This window comes from Pseudophryne corroboree, chromosome 8 (assembly GCF_028390025.1).
Source record: "Pseudophryne corroboree isolate aPseCor3 chromosome 8, aPseCor3.hap2, whole genome shotgun sequence".
In the NCBI taxonomy this organism is placed as follows: domain Eukaryota; kingdom Metazoa; phylum Chordata; class Amphibia; order Anura; family Myobatrachidae; genus Pseudophryne; species Pseudophryne corroboree.
Window position 1 is genome coordinate 18140423 of NC_086451.1, and position 25088 is coordinate 18165510.

Consider the following 25088-nt stretch of genomic DNA (forward strand, 5'->3'; position numbering starts at 1 on the left):
TCGTTCCTGTTTGACGTCACAAACACACCCAGCGTTCGCCCAGGCACTCCCACCGTTTCTCCGGCCACTCCTGCGTTTTTTCCGGAAACGGTAGCGTTTTCAGCCACACGCCCCTGAAACGCCGTGTTTCCGCCCAGTAACACCCATTTCCTGTCAATCACATTACGATCGCCGGAGCGATGAAAAAGCCGTGAGTAAAATTACTTTCTACATAGCAAAGTTACTTGGCGCAGTCGCAGTGCGAACATTGCGCATGCGTACTAAGCGGATTTTCATTGCGATGCGATGAAAAATACCGAGCGAACAACTCGGAATGAGGGCCATTGTTCGGTGTGCCGCTAGTAAAAAAAGGTTGAAAATCACTGCCCTACACAATCGGACACACAGGATAAAAGAGAAGGAGAAAGGCCAGAGGAGGACAGGTAGCTATGGATGTCATCTGCATAGAGCTGGAAGAGGTAGCCAAAGGAGTGCATCAGTTTATAGAGAGATGGGGTATAAAGGGAAAAAAGATGATGAGCGAGACAAGAAGCCTTAGTGACCTCATCAGATAGGGGAGTGGGAGAGGAAGTGGAAAAACATAGAGTAACTTCTGGAGAGTAGGCGGTGAACCAGGAGAGAATCGTGCCATGATGGACAAAAGGTGTCTATGATGTGAGGTGGCTTGATTGTGTGGAAAGCAGCAGAGAGGTCAAGGAGGAGGTGCTGTCAAAAGTGACCCTCTGACATAACCATCCGAGGTCCAAGGAGGGAGCGAGAGGAGACAAAATGGGTTAGATAGAAGAGATGAAAATAGGATTGTGCTCCCAAATAGGAACAAAAGAACTGAGTCCAGATGTGTTGGTTCTCATGACCGTGCACCATGGGGTCACTTATAACAATAGTCGTGCAAAATGGCATTTATCCTCATGTAGGTCACGCCCCAAGCCTTCACGTATAAGTCCAGGACGTGTGGTCAGAGATAAATCTTATAAGAACACATTTCTCCACATTAGAACAGAAGGAACAATTACAGGGAGAAATGCCACTGCTAAAAAAAAAGAAATCATTCTGCAATGGAAAAATGTTTTATTTGGTTTCTCCCCTTCATAAGTCTTTGCTTCTATTCCCCCAGCGTATTATTTGCTTTTCTCTCTTGTGATAGTTATTCTGCACTAAGCACCGATGTTCTCTGCATATTCTTTTTTCATTACTAGAAGTGGAAGCGGCATTGTTATCTGCCAAGGTCGCAAGCTAGAACATCCTGTAAGACAGCGTCACGTATAGGCAGCCTGATGCGATGTGATGCACGGAAGATTAGGCGCTGCTTTGTGGTCTGGTTACGTGTGATGTGCCCAATGCAACGAGGTGGCAGGAGGGGTACATAGCAGTGCAGGGGCGTACCATACGACAATGAGATTCTGCCACCTGCATTGGGCTTGCCCAGGGATGTGTCCTAAAGGGTCGCATAGTGGTTAGGGGTGTACACACTGGCGCTGTGCAGCGATTATTTGTTGCTTCTGCGCATGCATCTAAGCCGCCCTGCGCAAGGCTACCAACTGTGTCAGTCGCAGTTCCGTTTTCAGGCGCACGCACGAAGTGTATTGCAAGTAGGTGTCCCTGGGCGGTTACTGAGAGATGGTGTCCCTGACATGGTGTCCCTGGGCGGTTACTGAGAGATGGTGTCCCTGGGCGGTTACTGAGAGATGGTGTCCCTGGGCGGTTACTGAGAGATGGTGTCCCTGGGCGGTTACTGAAAGATGGTGTCCCTGGGCGGTTACTGAGAGATGGTGTCCTTGGGCGGTTACTGAGAGATGGTGTCCCTGGGTGGTTACTGAGAGATGGTGTCCCTGGGCGGTTACTGAGAGATGGTGTTCCTGGTCGGTTACTGAGAGATGGTGTTCCTGGGCGGTTACTGAGAGATGGTGTCCCTGGGCGGTTACTGAGAGATGGTGTCCCTGGGCGGTTACTGAGAGATGGTGTCCCTGGGCGGTTACTGAGAGATGGTGTCCCTGGGCGGTTACTGAGAGATGGTGTCCCTGGGTAGTTACTGAGAGATGATGTCCTTGGGCGGTTACTGAGAGATGGTGTCCTTGGGTGGTTACTAAGAGATGGTGTCCCTGGGAGGTTACTGAGAGATGGTGTCCCTGGGCGGTTACGGAGAGATGGTGTCCCTGGGCGGTTACTGAGAGATGGTGTCCCTGGGCGGTTACTGAGAGATGGTGTCCCTGGGCGGTTACTGAGAGATGGTGTTCCTGGGCGGTTACTGAGAGATGGTGTTCCTGGGCGGTTACTGAGAGATGGTGTCCTTGGGCGGTTACTGAGAGATGGTGTCCCTGGGCGGTTACAGAGAGATGGTGTTCCTGGGCGGTTACTGAGAGATGGTGTTCCTGGGCGGTTACTGAGAGATGGTGTCCCTGGGCGGTTACTGAGAGATGGTGTCCCTGGGCGGTTACTGAGAGATGGTGTCCCTGGGCGGTTACTGAGAGATGGTGTTCGTAGGCGGTTACTGAGAGATGGTGTCCCTGGGCGGTTACAGAGAGATGGTGTCCCTGGGCGGTTACTGAGAGATGGTGTTCGTAGGCGGTTACTGAGAGATGGTGTCCCTGGGCGGTTACTGAGAGATGGTGTCCCTGGGTGGTTACTGAGAGATGGTGTCCCTGGGCGGTTACTGAGACATGGTGTCCCTGGGCGGTTACTGAGAGATGGTGTCCCTGGGCGGTTACTGAGAGATGGTGTCCCTGGGCGGTTACTGAGAGATGGTGTCCCTGGGCGGTTACTGAGAGATGGTGTCCTTGGGCGGTTACTGAGAGATGGTGTCCCTGGGCGGTTACTGAGAGATGGTGTCCCTGGGCGGTTACTGAGAGATGGTGTTCTTGGGCGGTTACTGAGAGATGGTGTTCCTGGGCGGTTACTGAGAGATGGTGTCCCTGGGCGGTTACTGAGAGATGGTGTCCCTGGGCGGTTACTGAGAGATGGTGTCCCTGGGCGGTTACTGAGAGATGGTGTGCCTGGGCAGTTACTAAGAGATGGTGTCCCTGGGCGGTTACTGAGAGATGGTGTCCCTGGGCGGTTACTGAGAGATGGTGTCCCTGGGCGGTTACTGAGAGATGGTGTCCCTGGGCGGTTACTGAGAGATGGTGTCCCTGGGCGGTTACAGAGAGATGGTGTCCCTGGGCAGTTACTAAGAGATGGTGTCCCTGGGCAGTTACTGAGAGATGGTGTCCCTGGGCGGTTACTGAGAGATGGTGTCCCTGGGCGGTTACTGAGAGATGGTGTCCCTGGGCGGTTACTGAGAGATGGTGTCCCTGGGCGGTTACTGAGAGATGGTGTCCCTGGGTAGTTACTGAGAGATGATGTCCTTGGGCGGTTACTGAGAGATGGTGTCCTTGGGTGGTTACTAAGAGATGGTGTCCCTGGGAGGTTACTGAGAGATGGTGTCCCTGGGCGGTTACTGAGAGATGGTGTCCCTGGGCGGTTACTGAGAGATGGTGTGCCTGGGCGGTTACTGAGAGATGGTGTCCCTGGGCGGTTACTGAGAGATGGTGTCCCTGGGCGGTTACTGAGAGATGGTGTCCCTGGGCGGTTACTGAGAGATGGTGTCCCTGGGCGGTTACTGAGAGATGGTGTCCCTGGGCGGTTACTGAGAGATGGTGTCCCTGGACGGTTACTGAGAGATGGTGTCCCTGGGCGGTTACTGAGAGATGGTGTCCCTGGGCGGTTACTGAGAGATGGTTTAGCGCACATATGGAGATGGGTTGTCTTGTTGTAGGCATATTATGTCTGTCCCCCCCCATGTACCCTGCCCCCATTGAACATTCGCCCATGTTTCCTCCCCTTGCTCTGCTGATTGGCCAAAGCGCCTCCTGCAGGACCTGCTAGGAGTCGGTTGGTTAATATTTTATCTCCGCCTACTTTATCTTTCTCCAAAGCTTAGTACATAGACTCCTTGGTGTCGTAACTCGGTGCTAGGTGGTATTGCAGCTTTAAGTGTAAGATAATCTCTTTTCAGAATCCTTAAAAAAAATAACTAATAAGACAACAGCCCCTGAAAAGTTACCAGGGAAACAGACAGAGTAAAATGTGACTTTTACAGGAAAACAGACGGGGAAATTGGGCAATTGCTCTCCTATTTATTTTTCTGATAACGATAAAAAAAACAAATCCATCTGAGAATGGGATTTACATAAATTTATCTGCAGAACATTGTCGCCGAGTCCAAGAAACAGACCGAGGGAAGAGTAAACAGAGGTGGATTATGCGGCTATTTCCTATTTATAATTGGATAGAAGTAAACATGTGTCAGCCGTAATTAAGAGGAAAAAATCTCTCGGGATCCATCGACCATTGTGATTGCCGTACACAGCTAGGTACCTCAACATTACATAATGTGTCTCGCGGTTTCCTTTCACTAAATTTACATGAATGCAATTAAATTAATAGGGTGACACAAATTAACTCCAGAAACCTTTCACTCTGGAAGCAGTCTCCTTTATTACAGAACACACGGAAAACAGTATTTTATACCCAGGAATACTGCAAATATTGTAAAAGTGGATTAAAAACACGCACAAATTAAATAAGGGTCTTTAAAAAAGTCATTTATATTATAAAATCAAGTAATAATTGGCTGGTTTCTGAGCTACAGGTTCAGTATGGCAGGAAATGTCCCCACAAAGGTCTTACAATAGAGCTGGTCAGGTTATATAGTAATTATAAGTGAAAAGAAACAATTATCCGTGCGCAATGTACGCCACCGTCTCGTGGAAATAAAACAGCCACTGTTTATATTACAGCACCCCAGCTAGCAAACCTGTATTGCCCAAAGCTATATATACCTATACTTCAAACGGTCACTGAATTTACCCAGGGGGTGCAAAAGAACAATCGCTTTGACTATGCACCTACAGTATACAAAATCTCAATTTATTCACTATACATAGGCACAGATCATATTTATAATACAAGGTTTCACAACAGAAACATCATTTACAGTATTGTATCACTGAATCACTCTGCTCTAGTATACACTAATGGTTCCGATAGCTGTGCGTCAGTGCTTTGAAGTGCGGTAATAGTAAGTAGCGGTGTTTTGCTGCTCCAAGGTGGTGCTTTGCAGTAATAGATCACTTCTGGGTGATGCAAAGAGTGGTGATATGCAAGTTATTATTATTTATTATTATTATCCTTTATTTATATGGCGCCACAAGGGTTCCGCAGCGCCCAATTACAGTATATAAAATAATCAAACCGGAAAACAGCAACTTACAGTTGACGACAGTATAGGACAAGTACAGGGTAAATAAACATAGTTACATCAGCAGATGACACTGGAATAAGTATCAGGTGGCAGAAGACTGCTGGATTTGGGCAGTTGAGGATTATTAAAGTAAGAAAGGATAAGCACATGAGGGAAGAGGGCCCTGCTCGTGAGAGCTTACATTCTAAAGGGGAGGGGTAGACAGACAGGGGTGAGACAGATGGGGTACATAGAGAGCGTGGAACAGAGGGTTAGGATGAGATTTGGCTTGGTTTGATGAAGAAGTGGGTCTTGAGAGCCCGTTTAAAGTTTTGTAGAGAGGTGGAGAGTATGAGGGGGAGAGGTAGGGAATTCCAGAGAAGTGGTGCAGCACGTGAAAAATCTTGGAGGTAGGAGTGGGAGGAAGTAATCCATAGGCAGGAGAGTCGGAGATGCAGGAGTTGCAGGAGATGGTATGCAGGGGAGTATGCAGGACAGCTTTCCGTTCGGCTGTGCTGCGCTGGACCCCGAGTAGACTGGGGGCGGAGTGAGGGCACTAGCCGCTGGTGCTGTGTGGCTTAGCGCTATACTCAACCTCGTAAACCCTGGGGATTGCTGATCACGAGAAACAGTGTGGGAGACTGCACGCACTCTCTGGTGAAACCTTCCGCTTACATTGAAGGAGAAACCGCTTAGGAACGTCAATATATTCTGCCTGGATCCCCGCTCCAAAGCTGTCCTGAAGTGATGATTGCTTGCTGAATTTGAGCACATATACGGGAGGTGTTGGTGGCTCCAGAAAACGCTACTCTGTGCCTACAATACAGCCCGCTTGTGTGAGTTCGGTGTGGTTAAGTACAACACGGACTGATTTCCAATCACCCAAAGTGATTGTTCTTTTGCGTCCCCTGGGTACATTCATTCACCATTAGAAGTATATACAGTAATTCTGTATGGCCACTTGATTTACAGGGCAATGAGATATTTCACTGTAATCAGCGTATAGTACAGATACTGCTTCATGTATTCATGTCCCGGGATTAACGTCTACATTCCCATCAATGGGGGTCATTCAGACCTGATTGCTCGCTAGCGTTTTGTGCAGCGCTTCGATCAGGTCAGAACTGCGCATGCATATGCACCGCAATGTGCAGTCGCGCGTCGCACAGGTACAAAGCGGATCGGTGCGATGGGTTTGTGCGAAGAATCCATTCGCGCGGGCGATCGCAAGGTGACTGACAGGAAGAGGGCGTTTGTGGGTGTCAACTGACTGTTTTCTGGGACTGGTTGGTAAAACGCAGGCATTCCCAAGCGTTTGCAGGGCGGGTGTCTGACGTCAATTCCGGTCCCGGACAGGCTGAAGTGATCGCAGCGGCTGAGTAAGTCATGGCCAACTCAGAAACTGCACAAAATCTGTTTGTACTGCTCGGCTGCACATGCGATCGCACACTTGCAAAGCTAAAATACACTCCCCAGTGGCCGGCGACTATGTGAACGCAGGACTGCAAAAAAACAGCTAGCGAGCGATCAGGTCTGAATTAGCCCCAATGTCTACAGTCATTTGCTGCGGCTCTCTGGGGAAGTGCAGGGGGGTGGAAAGTGCAGACCTCCGCCATCAGGTCCTACATAGCCTTTTACCAGAAGTGTGTCCGTTAGGATTACTATGCCTTTGTCCTCTCCTGTGTCGCAGTGATGAATGCTTTTCAGACTTATTGTGTGGCGAGGCCACATACAGTATGTGACCCCAGGTTGTGAGTAGGAAACACTCTGGTTCCAGGCTCATCCTACCCCTTTCCCATACTGTATCTTGCTGTATAGGGAGTTGTCTGCATTCTTACCTTAGGCCTGTCATAAAATCCAATAATCCCGGACACCTGTAATTTACGCAGGTTTTGTGGCTGGCAAAATTGAAGCCTGCATTTCTCCTGGTTGTAATTAGCCACAGAACCCTTGTAGATCATAGGTGTCCCAGATTAAAGGGATATTATGGCAGGCCTACAGTACATATATATATATATATATATATATATATATATACTGCTCAAAAAAATAAAGGGAACACTAAAATAACACATCCTAGATCTGAATGAATTAAATATTCTTATTAAATACTTTGTTCTTTACATAGTTGAATGTGCTGACAACAAAATCACACAAAAATTATCAATGGAAATCACATTTATTAACCCATGGAGGTCTGGATTTGGAGTCACCCTCAAAATTAAAGTGGAAAAACACACTACAGGCTGATCCAACTTTGATGTAATGTCCTTAAAACAAGTAAAAATGAGGCTCAGTAGTGTGTGTGGCCTCCACGTGCCTGTATGACCTCCCTACAACCCACACAAGTGGCTCAGGTAGTGCAGCTCATCCAGGATGGCACATCAATGCGAGCTGTGGCAAGAAGGTTTGCTGTGTATGTCAGCGTAGTGTCCAGAGCATGGAGGCGCTACCAGGAGACAGGCCAGTACATCAGGAGACGTGGAGGAGGCCGTAGGAGGGCAACAACCCAGCAGCAGGACCGCTACCTCCACCTTTCTGCAAGGAGGAACAGGAGGAGCACTGCCAGAGCCCTGCAAAATGACCTCCAGCAAGCCACAAATGTGCATGTGTCTACTCAAACGATCAGAACCAAACTCCATGAGGGTGGTATGAGGACCCGACGTCCACAGGTGGGGGTTGTGCTTACAACCCAACACCGTGCAGGACGTTTGGCATTTGCCAGAGAACACCAAGATTGGCAAATTCGACACTGGCGCCCTGTGCTCTTTACAGATGAAAGCAGGTTCTCACTGAGCACATGTGACCGACGTGACAGAGTCTGGAGACGCCAAGGAGAACGTTCTGCTGCCTGCAACATCCTCCAGCATGACTGCTTTGGCAGTGGGTCAGTAATGGTGTGGGGTGGCATTTCTTTGGGGGGCCGCACAGCCCTCCATGTGCTCGCCAGAGGCAGCCTGACTGCCATTAGGTACCGAGATGAGATCCTCAGATCCCTTGTGAGACCATATGCTGGTGCGGTTGGCCCTGGGTTCCTCCTAATGCAAAACAATGCTAGACCTCATGTGGCTGGAGCGTGTCAGCAGTTCCTGCAAGACGAAGGCATTGATGCTATGGACTGGCCCGCCCGTTCCCCAGACCTGAATCCAATTGAGCACATCTGGGACATCATGTCTCGCTCCATCCACCAACACCACGTTGCACCACAGACTGTCCAGGAGTTGGCGGATGCTTTAGTCCAGGTCTGGGAGGAGATCCCTCAGGAGACCATCCGCCACCTCATCAGGAGCATGCCCAGGCGTTGTAGGGAGGTCATACAGGCACGTGGAGGCCACACACACTACTGAGCCTCATTTTGACTTGTTTTAAGGACATTACATCAAAGTTGGATCAGCCTGTAGTGTGTTTTTCCACTTTAATTTTGAGGGTGACTCCAAATCCAGACCTCCATGGGTTAATAATAAATTTGATTTCCATTGATAATTTTTGTGTGATTTTGTTGTCAGCACATTCATTTCATTCATTCAGATCTAGGATGTGTAATTTTAGTGTTCCCTTTATATTTTTGAGCAGTGTGTATATATATATATATATATATATATATATATATAAAACAGATACTGAGGGGTACATTTACTAAAGCTTCTAAAAATGAAAAGCGTCAATTAGAGTCTGGCTAGCATTTTCTAGGATGCAATAAAGAAACGATAGACAGAATTTGATTGGTTGCTAAGGCAACACCACTTTTCATTTTTACAAGCTTTAGTAAATGTACCCCTTGGAGTCACATCCAGTATACAATACAGAAAGGAGAATAAGAGTGGTGTTACTGTGCAGTTATCTTTATACAGAATAAGAACAGCTACCGATAAGAGAAGTGGTACTGTGCAGCGGGTCATACAGATCCTGGGAACCCCTCTGCTATCTCACAGATTGGAAGCTGCCATGACACAGGGTCAGGAAATGATGTAGCTATAGAGGACTGCTACATATAACTCCTGTTAGGCAGTGGTGGCCTTTGACCGAGATATGGCAATGCCAGTACGGTCAACGTTACAATACTCAACAGCGATGTCTGCGTATCAGGAGAGAAATCACCCACCTTATAAAGGTTCGGAATCCTGTGGGGCCCATCTTCATGCTTCCTTTCACCCCCAGGAATCGGATAAACAGGGCTGCAATTCGCTCCGCCACTCGCAGGTGAGTAAACTGCTTGGAGTACTTTGGAAAGACTTGTTTGAGGCATAGAGACGACAGGTTGCTTACTGGGCTGTTACTGCCATCCGACTCTGCCAGCTCTGTGGCTCCTGTATGCAGATCAGTCTTCCTGTTCTGCCCGCTGTCCGGCGGGTGAGGCCTGCGGGCAGGGAGAAAGCGCTTTAGGAAAAACTGGGCTATTTTATAGCTAAACGGCCTCTATTTGCTGCAATCAGACTGACGTGGCGTAACTACCGCGGTATCCGGTCTCTAGGCCTATCACACTTAGGTCGACACTGTCTAGGTCGACCACTATTGGTCGACAGTAAGTAGGTCGACATGGTTTCTAGGTTGACACGACAAAAGGTCGACATGAGTTTTTCACATTTTTGGAGAAAAAAATTTTGGGACTTTTTCATACTTTACGATCCACGTGGACTACAATTGGGAACGGTAACCTTGCCCGAAGCATGGCGAGCGAAGCGAGGGGACGCGGTGCACTAATTGGGGTTCTCGGTCACTGTACAGAGAAAACAACACCAAAAAAAGTGCAAAAACTCATGTCGACCCTCTGTCGTGTCGACCTAGTACATATCGCCCTAGAGTCCCTGTCGACCTACTTACTGTCGACCAATAGTGGTCGACCTTGCAAACCACACACAACTACCACACAGGCTAGCAGGATGTACTAAACCTTGAAAAGTGATAATTTCACTGTGATAAAGTACCAGCCAATCAGCTCCTAACTGACATTTTTCAAACCCAGCCTGTGACATGGTAGTTAGGAGCTGATTGGTTGGTCATTTATCACAGTGAAATGATCACTTTTCAGGGCTTAGTACATCCCGCCCACGGTGTGAAAGCGATATACTGGAAGTGTGAGAAATGAGCAGCTCTACGTTTTGCGGGATTGTAAAAGTGGTACAGCGCCAATTTCTACCAGAACTGACCAGTAAAGACAGCGCACATAACACGTCAGTTATAGACTTGAAGATACAAAGCAGAACAACAGTAGATCATCAGGGTACGGAAAACCGTGTATGCCAGAGGTTCCAAAACGCGTTCCTCAAGGCACCTAAACAGTCCAGGTGTTAGGAATATCCATGGTTTAGGACAGATGGTTGAATCAAAGTGACTGAGGTGCTAATTAAGTCACCTGTGGCCAAGCATGGATTAACGTAAAACCTGGACTATTGGGGTGCCTTAAGAACCGCGTTTGGGAACCTCTGGTGTATGCAGACCTCCTTTGTTTAAAAGGAGTGGGACACGTTCCCACATGCTAATAGCCATTGAAACTCCTGCGGGAGAATGCAGCCCTTAATTTGGACATACACTACACCAGCGGAGGCCAACCAGTGGTTCTTGAGCCACATGCAGCTCTTTCTTTCTTCAAATGTAGCTCCTAAAACACAAAGTCACATGACCACAACAGATTCGGTAACCACCGCACTCCAGAAAGACATGCAGCAGCACTACGGGGTCTTAGAACTGATGGAGCCAGATACTAGAGATGAGACACCCACCAGCAAGTTAGGGGAAGCTGAAGTGACATATGGGGCATCTGGTTGGAGTGACACAGCAGGGTGCTGGCTGAAGTGACAGGAGGGTGGTGGCTGGAGTGACACAGCAGGGTGCTGGCTGAAGTAACAGGAGGGTGGTGGCTGGAGTGACACAGCAGGGTGCTGGCTGGAGTGACACAGCAGGGTGCTGGCTAAAGTGACACAGCAGGGTGCTGGCTGGAGTGACACAGCCGGGTGCTGCATGGAGTGACAGAGTAGGGTGCTGGTTGGATTGACACAGCAGGGTGCTGGCTGGAGTGACACAGGAGGGAGCTGGCTGGAGTGACACAGCCAGGTGCTGGCTAAAGTGACACAGCAGGGTGCTGGCTGGAGTGACACAGCCGGGTGCTGCATGGAGTGACAGAGTAGGGTGCTGGTTGGATTGACACAGCAGGGTGCTGGTTGGAGTGACACAGGAGGGTGCTGGCTGGGGTGACACAGCAGGCTGCTGGCTGGAGTGACACAGCAGGGTGCTGGCTGGAGTGACACAGCAGGGTGCTGGCTGGAGTGACACAGGAGGGTGCTGGCTGGAGTGACACAAGAGGGTGCTGGCTGGAGTGACACAGGAGGGTGCTGGCTGGAGTGACACAGCAGGGTGCTGGCTGAAGTGACAGGAGGGTGCTGGTTGGAGTGACACAGAAGGGTGCTGATTGGAGTGACATATGGGGGAGCTGGCTGGAGTGACACAGCAGGGTGCTGGCTGAAGTGACAGGAGGGTGCTGGTTGAAGTGACAGGAGGGTGCTGGCTGAAGTGACAGGAGGGTGCTGGTTGAAGTGACAGGATGGTGCTGGTTGAAGTGACAAGAGGGTGCTGGCTGAAGTGACACATGGGGGAGCTGAAGTGTATCATGTGAATCCGTCTTTTTCAATATATTTTACGTGAATCTGGCTTTTACAATTATTTTATGTGGAAGTGGCTTTTTCAATGTATTTTATGTTGGATCTGGCTTTTTCACTGTATTTATTTTACCAGGGGCGTGGCCTATCAGGCAAAAGGCCACACCCCATTTTTGCATGCACGCATTCGGCTCAATGCCGGCTCTTTGACGTACCTAACAAATGTTTTGGGCTCTTTGTCTCTGACTGGTTGGCCACCCCTGCGGACTATACAATTATCTAGCAGACCATCTGTCCAATTTGACGGGTTGGAAGGAAAATCTGGTGATGTATGGGAACAAATGACAATCAACATTTGCTCCCGGACACTGGAAAATGGACAAAACCGGTTGTTCAGAGAAATTGGTTAAATCACGGACTTTGTCTGTTCTCCAGAGTTTGGGAGCACATAGTCGATTGTCATTTGCTCCCATACATTACCAGATTTTTATTCCAACCAGCCAGATTGGACAGATGGTCTGCCGGATAATTGTACAGTGTATGCCCAGATTAGGGGGTGGATACAAAGATATACAATATCAGCCTCAGAAAACAGTTCATCAGGATAAACCACTTTATTGTTATTAGTATGAAACATACAGTATTAGCAATACTCTAAAATGCTTAGGTGCTCCTTTTGTCTTGAATAGAATCGGGTACTTTGAAGTAATAGTTACAAATGGCGCCTTGCATACACAGAAATGCACAAAGACTGTGCTAGAATCTTCTGCGTACGTGCCATAGGCCGGCATTGTGCTCTGGTATATGGACCTGGCGCCATATGTCTGAAGAATTATCGCCGTGTCGGCGGTCAGCAAGATGGTCCGATGGGCAGGTAGGTATATGCAACGGGGGCACATTATAGATACGCCACTAAATAGAACTCTGATGCACAGATCCTGGCGCCGCAGTAAAATCCTTTTTTCATGGAATATTATCTTGTTTACGAAACAAACCGCAATGTCAACATTATTCATCCACATCCACCTTTTCAATTTCCTTTGGTTGTTTGTATAAAACAAAGTAATAAAAAACCCAAAACCAAATACTAATTCTGCACAAACACAGAACGGCCGTACATACTAAAGATAGGGCGCAGGGCTGCTTCAGGGGCGAGTCGCCCGATTCTTCATTTACACACAGAATGACTGACAGTAAGCGGAATATTGTACAAACACTGACGTCTGAATATAATACTATGGGACGGACTGATCCCTTCCTCTGGACATATCATTATCAGTCATTAGCCTTATCACCGTAGGTTACCACAGGCATATAGTAGCGGTGAGGGTCAGTCTGCACAGATACGGCATCTGCGAGTCGCTAGGATTTACTCCTGATGCTAGGTCCAGCGTATCACCAAATTATCAAACCTATTAATGAAACATACATGAACTGCTCTATGGGGGTCATTCCGAGTTGATCGCTAGCTGCATTTGTTCGCAGCGCAGCGATCAGGCTAAAAACGGCACTTCTGCGCATACGTATGTTGCGCAATGCGCACTCGCGATGTAGGGCACAACGGGCGATGCAGTTTCACACAGGGTCTAGCGATGCATTTCAGTCGCTCTGCTTGCCGCAGAGTGATTGACAGGAAGAGGGCGTTTCTGGGTGGCAACTAACATTTTTCAGGGAGTGTTTGGAAAAACGCAGGTGTGCCAGGGAAAACGCAGGCGTGGCTGGGCGAGTGCTGGGCGGGTGTGTGACGTCAAATCCGGAACGGAATAGTCTGAAGTGATCACAAGTGCTGAGTAGGTTTTGAGCTACTCTGAAACTACACACAAATTTTTTGCAGGCACTCTGCGATAAAAACTTTGCACTTCTGTTAAGCTAAAATACACTCCCAGTGGGCGGCGGCATAGCGTTTGCACGGCTGCTAAAAACTGCTAGCGAGCAATCAACTCGGAATGACCCCCTATGTATATAACAGACCCAACCTCCCAAAATTATTTCCTATCTTGTAATGTATTATATTTATCCACATGCAACTACTGTAGCCCATCGCCAGCCTATAATGTAATATAGGGACGTCTATATCCTGCATACTAATGAGACTGGTGGTGGTCTTCACATATATACTTAAGGTACTTCTTTTCTTATGTGAAAAGGAGATTTATGGTAGACTTACCATAGTTAAATCTCTTTCTGCGAGGTACACTGGATTCCACAGGTAATACATCGGGGTGTAGAGTTGGATCTTGATCCAAGGCACCAACAGGGTTAAGCTTTGACTGTTCCCAGGATGCACTGCACGACCTTCTCTATTGCCCCGCCTCCAGGCACTGGAGCTCAGTTTAGTTAACCAGTCCAATGCAGTAGCAGGTAAGAGAGAGAGAAGATGTTAGCCACATAGAACCACATTCTTACGGCAGGAGAAGGTACCAGCGGCTAATGCCATACCAACACAAAGAAGCTAAGTGTGTCAGGGTGGGCGCCCTGTGGAATCCAGTGTACCTCGCAGAAAGAGATTTAACAATGATAAGTCTTACCATAAATCTCCTTTTCTGCAGTGGGGTACACTGGTATCCCACAGGGAATAACATCGGGAATGTCCTAAAGCAGTTCCTCATGGGAGGGGACGCACTGTAGCAGGCACAAGAACCCGGCGTCCAAAGGAAGCATCCTGGGAGGCGGAAGTATCAAAGGCATAGAACCTAATGAACGTGTTCACTGAGGACCACGTAGCCGCCTTACACAATTGATCAGTGGACACGCCTCGGCGGACCGCCCAAGAAGGTCCAATAGACTGGGTAGAATGGGCTTTGAGAGCAGCAAGAGCTGGGAGTCCAGCCTGCGCATAGGCTTGTGCAATCACCATTCTAATCCATCTGGCCAAGGTCTGCTTATTCGTAGGCCAGCCACGTTTGTGAAAACCAAACAGTACAAAAAGGGTATCTGACCTCCTGATAGAGTGAGTCCTCTCCAAGTATATACAGAGAGCCCGTATCACATCCAAAGACCGTTCTTTGGAGGACAAACCAGAAGAGATAAAATCCGGAACCACAATCTCTTGGTTAAGAAGGAAAGATGACACCACCTTACTTAGATAACGGGGGGGGGGGGGGGGGGGGAACAGCCCAGTCACAGTGAAAAATTAAAAAGGGTGGACGACAGGACAAAGCGCCTAAGTCTGACACCCTCCTAGCAGAGGCAATAGCCAGCAGAAACACAACCTTAAAAGTAAGGCATTTAAGGTCCACAGACTCAAGAGGTTTAAATCGAGACTCTTGTAGGGCATTCAAAACAACAGACAGATCCCATGGAGCCACAGGAGGGGCATAGGGAGGCTGAATCCGTAAAACACCGAGTGAAAGTATGAACGTCAGGAATAGATGCCATTTTTCTCTGAAACCACACCAACTAGGCAGAGATATGAAGCTTGAGGGAGGCCAGACGAAGGCCTAAGTCTAGGCCTTGTTGCAGAAAAGCCAAAAGTCTGGAAGTTCTGAACGTGTATGCATCATAATTCTTAGCAACACACTAGGTAAGAATTCCAAACCCTGTAATAATTCTGTGCAGAAGCCGGTTTGCGGGCCTTCAACATAGTTTGAATAACCGCCTCGGAGAATCCTTTGGCCCTCAGGAGTGAAGCCTCAAGAGCCACGCCATCAAAGCCACTCTGGCCAGGTCCGGGTAGACACAAGGGCCCTGAACGAGGAGGTCTGGGCTCTGAGGAAGTAGAAGAGGATGCTCGCTCGATAGACGGCCACGCTGGAGCGACTAGAGGTAGTATACCTCCTTGCTTGAACTTCCGTATTACCCTGGGCAGAAGTGACACTGGAGGGAACACGTATGGCACCGAAAGTTCCATGGAATTGCCAGTGCGTCCATGAACGCTGCTTGAGGATCCCTTATCCTTGATCCAAAGACCGGAACCTTGTGATTGTGTCGAGACGTCATCAGGTCTACAGCTGGTAGGCCCCCCTTGTCCACTAGGAGTTGAAAAACTTCCGGATGAAGACTCCACTCTCCGACGTGCACGTCCTTACGACGGAGGAAATCCGCTTCCCAGTTGAAGACTCCCGGAATGAACACAGACAATATTACTGGCAGATGGCGTTCCACACAACAAAGGATTTTTGACAATTCCAGCATTGCCATGCGGCTTCGGGTGCCGCCTTGAAGATTTATGTACGCCACCATGGTGGTACTGTCTGATTGTACTTGAACAGGCCTGTTCTGTACCAGAGGCCGGGCAAGTGTCAACGCACTGAACACTGCCCGCAATTCCAGAATGTTTATCGGGGGGAGAGATTCCTCCCTGGTCCACCGACCCTGGAGAGAGTGCTGCTCCAACACTGCGCCCCAACCTCGTTGTCAGGAGGACCCAATTGGAAATCCAGAAGGGACGGCCCCTGCTCAAAAGTTGGTCCTGTAGCCACCAGCTCAGAGATAGATGAACCTCTGGAGTCAATGAGATCATTTGAGACTTGATCCGATGAGGCAGGCCGTCCCACTTGGAAAGGATTAACCTCTGCAGAGGGCGGGAATGAAATTGAACATACTCTACCATGACGAAAGCCGACACCATGAGGCCTAGTACTTGCATAGCCTAGTGTATCGACACTCTTGGGCGAGAGAGGAAGTGTCTGATCCTGTCCTGAAGTTTCAGGACTTTCTCTGGAGACAGAAAATCTATGGCTGTGTGTATCCAGCAGTGTCCTCAGGTGCACCATGCTCCGAGCAGGGACCAGCGAGAACTTTTTCCAGTTGATGAGCCACCCATGGGCTTGTAGGAGTTGGCCCGTCAGTTCCAGATGTCTGAGGAGAATATCTTGGGAGTACGCCAGGATCAGCAAGTCGTCCAGATACGGCAGGATCCTGATTCCCTGACGGCAGAGAAGGGCCGTCATCACGGCCATAACCTTGGTGAAGATCCGAGGGGCCGTGGCCAGTCCAAATGGTAGAGCCTGGAATTGATAATGTAGGTTGCCAATAGCAAATCGCAGATATTGCTGATGCGATATGGCAATAGGTATATGCAGGTAAGCATCCTGTATATCCAAGGATACCATATAGTCTTCAGGTTCAATGGCCAGTACAATAGAGCGCAGAGTTTCCATATGGAATTTGAACACTCTCACAAATTTGTTCAATGATTTGAGGTTGATTATAGGCCGGAAGGACCCATTTGGCTTCGGAACTAGAAACAGGGTCAAATAGTATCCCCTGCCTCCCTGGTACAGAGGTACCAGCACTACCACTCCTGTGTCCAGGAGGGATTGCACAACCAAGTGTATAGCTTGTGCTCTCAATGGATCCGAAGGGAAAACCGTTGAATAGAACTGGCGAGGGGGACGTTTCTTGAAAGAGATTACGTACCCATGAGAGACAACTTCCGGCACCCAGGCGTCTGAAGTGGTCTTTAACCAGGCCTGGGTGAACTGCAGAAGTCGGCCTCCCACCCTGGGGCCCCCCAGGGGGAGGCCCGCCCCATCATGCAGCAGGCTTGTCTTGTTTGGAAGCAGGCTAACGGGCGGCCCAGGATTGTTTAGGTTTGGGCTTAGTGGTTTTGGAAGCATGAACCTGTCTCGGGTACGTCTGACCTTTTGCTTTCCCTGGAGGTCGAAAGGAACGAAAAGTGATACTCTTAGCCTTTGGAGCAGAAGGATTAGTACTTGGGAGAAACGCAGTCTTAGTAGTCGCCAAGTCAGTCGCAATCTTGTTCAGATCCTCCCCAAAAAGGATGTCTCCCTTAAAAGGGAGCACCTCCAAAATCTTTTTGGAGTCCAGGTCCACCTTCCAGGACCTTAACAACAGAATTCGGCGAGCCAGGATAGACGTAGTAGACACCTTGGCCGCCATAACACCTGCCTCAGAGGCCGCCTCCTGAATATAGTGGGAGGCTGTGGTAATATAAGACAGATATTGTCTGGCAGTGTCAGAAAAATCCTGAGGCAGCTCATCCTCAATTGCCTGAACCCATGCTTCAATGCCTTTCACAGCCCAGGAGGCTGCCATAGTAGGTCTATGTACAGCACCTGTAAGGGAATAAATAGACTTCAGGCAACCCTCCACACGCTTATCAGTCGGTTCCTTCAGTGAGGTGACAGTGGTGACAGGCAGAGTAGATGACACCACAAGAAGGGCGACATGAGAGTCCACCGGCGGTGGAGTTTCCCACTCAACTCTGCAGGGATAGGATAATGAGCTAACATCTTTTTAGGCAGGGAAAGTTTCTTCCCTGGAGGTGACCAGGATTCCTGACGTATGTCAATTAAATGGTCAGAATGTGGTAAGACTACTTTAGTAACCTTCTGACGTTTGAACTTATCAGGTTTCTTAGATGCAGTAGTGGACTCAATCTCATCATTTATTTGGACAATCAGCTTAATAGCCTCCACTAGGTCAGGATCAACAACCTGGGTTGTAGATTCCTCATAAGAAGCGACTGTATCAGTGTCTGACGGATCAGTATATTCCCCATCCTCATCAGAAGAATTATCTGAAATGTTAGTGGCTTGTGAGGAAGAAATGGCCCACTTAGATGACCCCTTGGCCCCAGAGGGGTGAGAGGAAAACTTTTGTCTAACCAAAGATTAATTTAGTTGTTGTAACTGGGTAGACAGAGTGTCCGCCCAAGGCGGATTAACTACAGGGACAATATGTGGCTGTAATGGCACAGGAGGGCCTACAGGGGGAGTAAGACGTGTCACAAGCATATTCAGCATACTTGAGAACGCTGCCCATGGTGGGTCCTGATTGGCCACCGGTGCTGCGGGCTAACTGGAAGGTATATGGCATCCAGTGCCTGAACCCTCAGCTAAAACTTCCCCCTCAGGTAAATATGCGGTGCCAGCACTGCATGATGCAGAAGTGCCCGCGGATGTCCCGCCCTGTGTAGCAGACATTATATGGAATGTAGCCTTAGAGCGTAACAGTACAATATAGCCAGACAAACACAATCCCTGCAAATAACCCCCTGAGTTATGTGACAGTAAGTACAGGGCACAAACAGAGGATTAAAGCAGTATGAGGTGACTGAAATACACAGTAAAAAATACAAAAACAATATATACTGTGTAGAACTATATATATATATATATATATATATATATATATCTCCTATATATTTGCCTTGTCTGTGCCTGGCCCTCTAACGCTGGGCGGAGTCACAGGCACAGATCTGGCCAGGAACAGTCCCCTCCCCATCTCCGCCCAGTCCCCTCCCTATCTCCGCCCAGTCCCCTGTCTCCCTTCTCCCCGTAAACTCTCTCTGGTGACAGAGCAGCCGCTGACTGTGAGCGGAACTCACACTACCCGCCTCACAGACTAGCGGCTGCTGCAGAGTTCAGGGGGACATGCTGAGCACTGGCAGCTGCTCTCACTCCCCCTCCCACCCGCGGCAACCACCCGCATCTGCCCCCCACCCGCGGCACTCCCGCCCTCTCCCCCTCCCGCAGCACCAACATCCGCGGCACTCCCGCTCAGAGGCGTCACTTACTGTTATAACACCCGGTGCGGTCGCGGGTGGAAAGGGGGGCGTGGCTTCGCAGTAGGGGGCGTGGCTTCACGTCCCGACCCCCGTTTTCGGCACATTGTGGGTCGGTAGATACGGCCTTCTCCCGGACACTGCTGAATCTGCAGTGCTGGCTTCTGCGCTGTGACAGGAGCCGGGTTGCAGCATCCAGCTCCTGTCACTGAGCAGGAGCCGGCACTTTGGTGTCACCCCTCAGGGGGTAACACCCGGGTGCGGCCCGCACCCCCTGCACCCACGTTGTGGCGCCACTGCTCCTGCCCCCTCCCCCACCCGTAGCACAAACACCCGCCGCATCCACCCACGGCACTCCCGCCCCCTCCCCCACCCAGAGCACAAACACCCGCGCCACCCACCCGCGGAACTCCCGCCCCCTCCCCCACCCATAGCACCAACACCCGCGGCAACCAACCGCATTCGCACCCCACCCGCGGCACTCCCACCCTCACCCCCACCCGCAGCACCAACACCCGCGCCACCTACCAGCGACACCCACCGCATCCACCCACCACCCGTGGCACTCCACCCCCTCCCCCACCCGCAGCACCAACACCCGCACCACCTGTGGCACTCTGCCCCCTCCCTCACCCACAGCACCAACACCCGATGCCCCCCCCTGCGGCACCCAACGCATCCCCCACATCCGCTCCCACTGCGGCACTCCCGCCCCTACCCGTAGCTCCCACACCTGCAGCACCCCCCGCACCTCCCTCACCCGCTGCAACCCTGCCCCTCCCCCCCCACCTCTCCCCCCGCTGCACCCAACCCGCACCACCACCGCATCTGCCCCCCCGCACCCCCCCCCCCCCTTCCAAACCTCGGAATCCCAGCAGCTGCCTCCCACCACCCAACTGCACCACCACTGCTTTAGCCCCTGCCCCCCCTCCGCACTTGTCCCCCCACCCCCAGCACCCCCCTTCCCCATCCACGGCACTCCCACACCAGCTTCTCCCACACCCACATCACCCCTGCTCCCAACCCCCCACCCAAGGCACCCCCGCCCCTCTCCTACGCACAGCACTCCTGCTCCCGCACCCCTCCCCTACCTGTAGCACCTGCCCCTGCAACCGTGGCACACTCAAACCCACCCCCCCCCAAATGCACCATACCGGCAAACCGCCCCCTCCCCCACCCTTGGCACCCCCCCACTCCACCCCCATACCCACCTCTCCAACCGCTACACCCCTGCATCCTCCACTGCACCCGCACCACCACCGCATCTGCCCCTCCTGCACCCACCCCTCTCCCATCCGCAACACCCCTGCTCCTGCCCCCCTTCCCCAACCCTCGGAACCCCCACAGCCGCCTTCCACCCCCCATCCGCACCACCACTGCACCCGCCACTGCCCCTCCACACCTGTCCCCCACCCATGGCACAACGCCCCCACGCCCAGAACCCCCCCCCCTCCCCTACCCACGGCACTCCCACACCAGCTTCTCCCACAGCCCCACCAACCCTTCCAAACCCACATCACCCCTGCTCCCAACTCCCCACCCATGGCACCCCGACCCTCCACTACGCACAGCACCCCTGCTCCCGCACCCCCACCCCTCCCCTACCTGCAGCACCCCCACACCCGCCCCTGCAACCATAGCACCCTCACCCCCACCCACCCCCAACCGCACCACACCGGCTAACTGCCCCCTCCCCCACCCGCGGCACCCCGCCCCTCCCCCACTCCACTCCCATACCCACCTCTCCCCCGCTACACCCCTCCACCCCACCCGCACCACCACCACCGCATTTGCCCCTCCTGCACCCGCCCCTCCCCCATCCGCAACACCCCTGCTCCCGCACCCCCTCCCCCACCCGCGCCAACCCTCGGAAACCCCCGCAGCCGCCTCCCACACCCCAACCGCAGCACTACTGCACCCTGCACCCGTCCCTGCCCCCCGCACCTGTCCCCACACCCATGGCACCACACTCCCACCCGCAGCCCCCCACTCCCCCACCCACGGCACTCCCACACCAGCTTCTCCCACATATCACCCCTGCTCCCAACCCTCCACCCATGGCACCCCGCCCCTCCCCTACGCACAGGACCCCTGCTCCCCCACCCCCATCCCTCCCCTTCCTGCAGCACCACCCGCCTCCGCAACCGTGGCACCCTCACACCCACCCAACTGCACCACCCCGCCAAATAGCCCCCTCCCCCACCCACAGCACCCCTGCACCCGCCCCTCCCCCCCCCAACACCCACGCACCTGCCCCTCCACCACCCGCAACACCACCACAGCCAGCCCTCCCCAACTGCGTTAACCCCGCACCAGCCCCTCACCCACCCACAGCGCCCTCTGATCCCCTCCCCCATCCGCCCCATCCCCGCACCCGCCTGTCCCCTGCCCGCGGCGCATCTGGACCCCCACCACACCCCCACAGCCACCACTGCCCCACCCACAGCACCTCCGGCCCCTCCCCCACCCCCATCATCTATAGACACCTCCCTCACCCCCAGCACTTCTACAGACCATCATCCAACCTCCCCCTCTGCAACCCCACCTCCCCCTACATCACCCTCCCCCACACACAGCACCTCCAGACCCCCTCCTTCATCCACAGCCTCCTGCACCTGCCCCTCCACCACCAGCAGCATCTACAGACCCCATCCACACCCCCTCACGCCCCACCCCTGGCACCCCACCCGCAGCATCCTCACACCCGCCCCTTCCCCCTTGCCGCACCCCCTCCCATGCCCTTCCCCTACCTGCCGCAGCTGCACCAACCGCCCTATCCCAACCGCGGTATCCCTGCACCGGCACCCTCCCCCACCCACCGCAGCAGCACACCTGGCCCACCACAACCGCCGTAACCCCGCACCCACCCCTCACTCATCCACAGCACCCACGGACCCTCTCCCCCATCCGTGCCATCCCCACACCCGCCCCTCCCCTGGCTACCGCACATCCACATCACCTACCCCATCCAGATCACCTACCCCACCCGCAACACCCCCGCCACTCCCACAACCACAGCACCTACCCGCCCGCATTATCTACAGACACCCCCGCGGACCTCCCACACCTGCCCCTCCCCCACCCGCAACACCTCTGGACCACCACCCGAACCACCTCCGGACTCCCTCCCCCATCCACAGCTCCCCCGCATCCACCCCTCCCCCATCCACAACATCTACATCCCCCATCCGTGCCATCCCACACCTCCCCCACCCACAGCACTTCTGAAACCCATCACCTAAGCTCACCCCCCCTGCACCTCCAAACGCACACCCCTACATCGCCCCTCCCACACACACACATTACCTCCATACCCCCTCCTTCATCCACAGTACCCCTCCCCCACCAACAGCAACTACACTCCCCATCCGCGCCCCCTCCCACACCCACCCCTCCACCACACATAGCACCTCGGACACCATCCACAGCCGCTACAAGTGATTCCCTGAATCGGGCTGATCAGCCGCAGGAACCTCACTGAACCCACCCCCTTTCCAAACCCCCCAAACTTTTGTGAGTATAGTTGCTACCAATGGACATTGGATTAATTAGAAACACTAATACTGTGGCCATTATGTGTATAAGCAACACTGCTACCTGTGCCCATTGTGTATAAGTGGTGCTGCTACCTGTGCACACTGTGTGTATAAGCGGCTCTGCTACCTGTGGGCACTGTGTGTATAAGCGGCTTTGCTACCTGTGGGTATTGTGTGTATACGCCGCTCTGCTACCTGTGGGTATTGTGTGTACACGTGGCTCTGCTACCTGTGCCCATTGTGTGTATAAGCACCTCTGCTACCTGTGGGCACTGTGTATAAGCGCCTCTGCTACCTGTGGGTATTGTGTGTATAAGCGGCTCTGCTACCTGTGGCTATTGTGTGTATAAGCGGCTCTGCTACCTGTGGCCACAGCACATTGGTATCTTATCTACAGTGCATTGCTGTTACTCATCTGGTACTTCATAATGCAGACACTAGCAGTATATACTACACTATGTTATTCATTGTGCCCTGCGGCCACTCTGCACGCCCTCACAAAGGCCTATGCCCCCTTGACAATCGCACGCCCTCCCCCCTTACAATATTTACCCACTGCCATAAAAAAAAAATCAGGTAATACTCCATGTAATAACAATTATAGCACAGCTGAAGCCCGTGCAGGGGATAATGGGTCGTAGCCTCTTGCAACGGTATTTTCTCTCTAACCCCTTGCCTCTCTTTATCCTCTCCCTACCACCCTGACTCTCCCTATCCTTTACCGATCGCACAGCGTGTCTGTACATTCCCTTTCTCCCCCCCTACGCCTCTCTATCTTATCTCAACCGGACACCATTTCTGTATGCCCTCTATACTGCCCTGCGTTTCTGATTCTGTTATCTACCGCCCTGCGTATGTTCAAAGCCGTGCAGAGGTTAACGGGGCGTAGCCCCTAACGACGGTGTGAAGAGCGCCCGTAGGGCGCGATGAATCACCTAGTATATATATATATATATATATATATATATATACACATATATATGAGACCCTGTCGCACCTAGCGCCCCAGGGTACAGAATATAGTGATAGCAAGTAGTGTGATACACGAGAATGAATTCCACACAGCAGCTACAGGCACACTCAGTCAGAGGTACAACGCAGAAGTTATTACAGATAAACAATAAAACTGCACTGGACTAGTAAAACTACATATAGATATGTATGTATATAGATCTAACAATGCACAGTAGATACTGGATATATATCACAGAATACTTGTACTAAATATTCCTATAGCAGTACACTTGTTCTTAACTAACACTGTCTAAAATGACATGAAGAATACTTAAGTGTCCTGTAAATGCTCAGCGCTGAGGAGACAGGCGGATTTACAGAGGACACAGTGCCCTGCAGGCCCGGAGATCAGCTCAGCTATAGTATGTGAAGATGGCGCCAAAATCTCTGTCAGGGAGTGAGGGAGAGTGATTAGCAGCTCCAGGGCGGGAACACCAGCAGTAGATGGCGCCCGGAACTGGGGGAGGGGCTACAGGTCAGCGCCTAATCCTCTATGCTGGTCCTCACCACCGGGTACTGTGGAGCCTATGTCAAATGGATTTTAGTAAATCTGACCTGTGCTCCCTGCCCTGGTGGATATAATGGGGTCCTTGTGCAGTACAGTGTCCACGCCAGCGGCGCGGTTCGTCTTCTGCGATTTACCGCTCCGTCCTGACGTGCAGCCAGGCGATCCTCAAGATCAAGAGCCAACTCTACACCCCAATGTATTCCCTGTGGAATCCCAGTGTACCCCGCTGCAGAAATGAGGGTAAGGAGACTTATTTATACATTTTATGAATTAATCTCATTGATGCGATGACCTTCAATACACGCTGCATGACTCTATACACAGGAAGCCAATCAGAGCAGCTTCCTCGCCCGCTAGCCCACAGATTATCAAACTCGGTCCCCGGGACCCCACACAGTTCATGTTTTCCGGGTAACCTGCGGAATTAAAAATGGGATACTTGGTGATACAGAGTGCAGCTGCCGGGTGATCTGGACAACGTGACCTGTGTGGGGTCATGAGGACCGAGTTTGAGAACCACTGCCCTAATCAATCAAAGTGAAAGCAATCTGACTGGCTACTGGTGGACAGGCCTATCATCTGTGCTTTTGGTGTCTGCAAAGTTTATCTGACTCCAATTTTATGGGAAATGCAGTACCAGCAGCTGCCACTAGGGGAAGGGGAGGGAAGCGGAGGATAATAGGATCTCAGACATGGCGGAATTAATGTTGATAGGGGACTGGTGTTCCAGTGAGATGGATTTACAGAT

General features: G+C 51.6%; 1 protein-coding gene across 6 annotated transcripts in view; it reads right to left on the bottom strand.

Moving 5' to 3' along the window:
* Nucleotides 1–25088, bottom strand: part of TTLL11 (tubulin tyrosine ligase like 11) — a 604411-nt gene that overhangs the window by 326364 nt on the left and 252959 nt on the right. For all 6 annotated transcript variants that reach the window (XR_010182918.1, XR_010182917.1, XM_063935976.1 and 3 more), the window contains one exon: nt 9321–9575. Coding sequence is in view for 4 of the 6 variants with exons in the window: in XM_063935976.1 (XP_063792046.1) it covers nt 9321–9575 (255 nt within the window). In the remaining 2 variants the exon portion in view is untranslated. The remainder of the gene's footprint in view (nt 1–9320; nt 9576–25088) is intronic.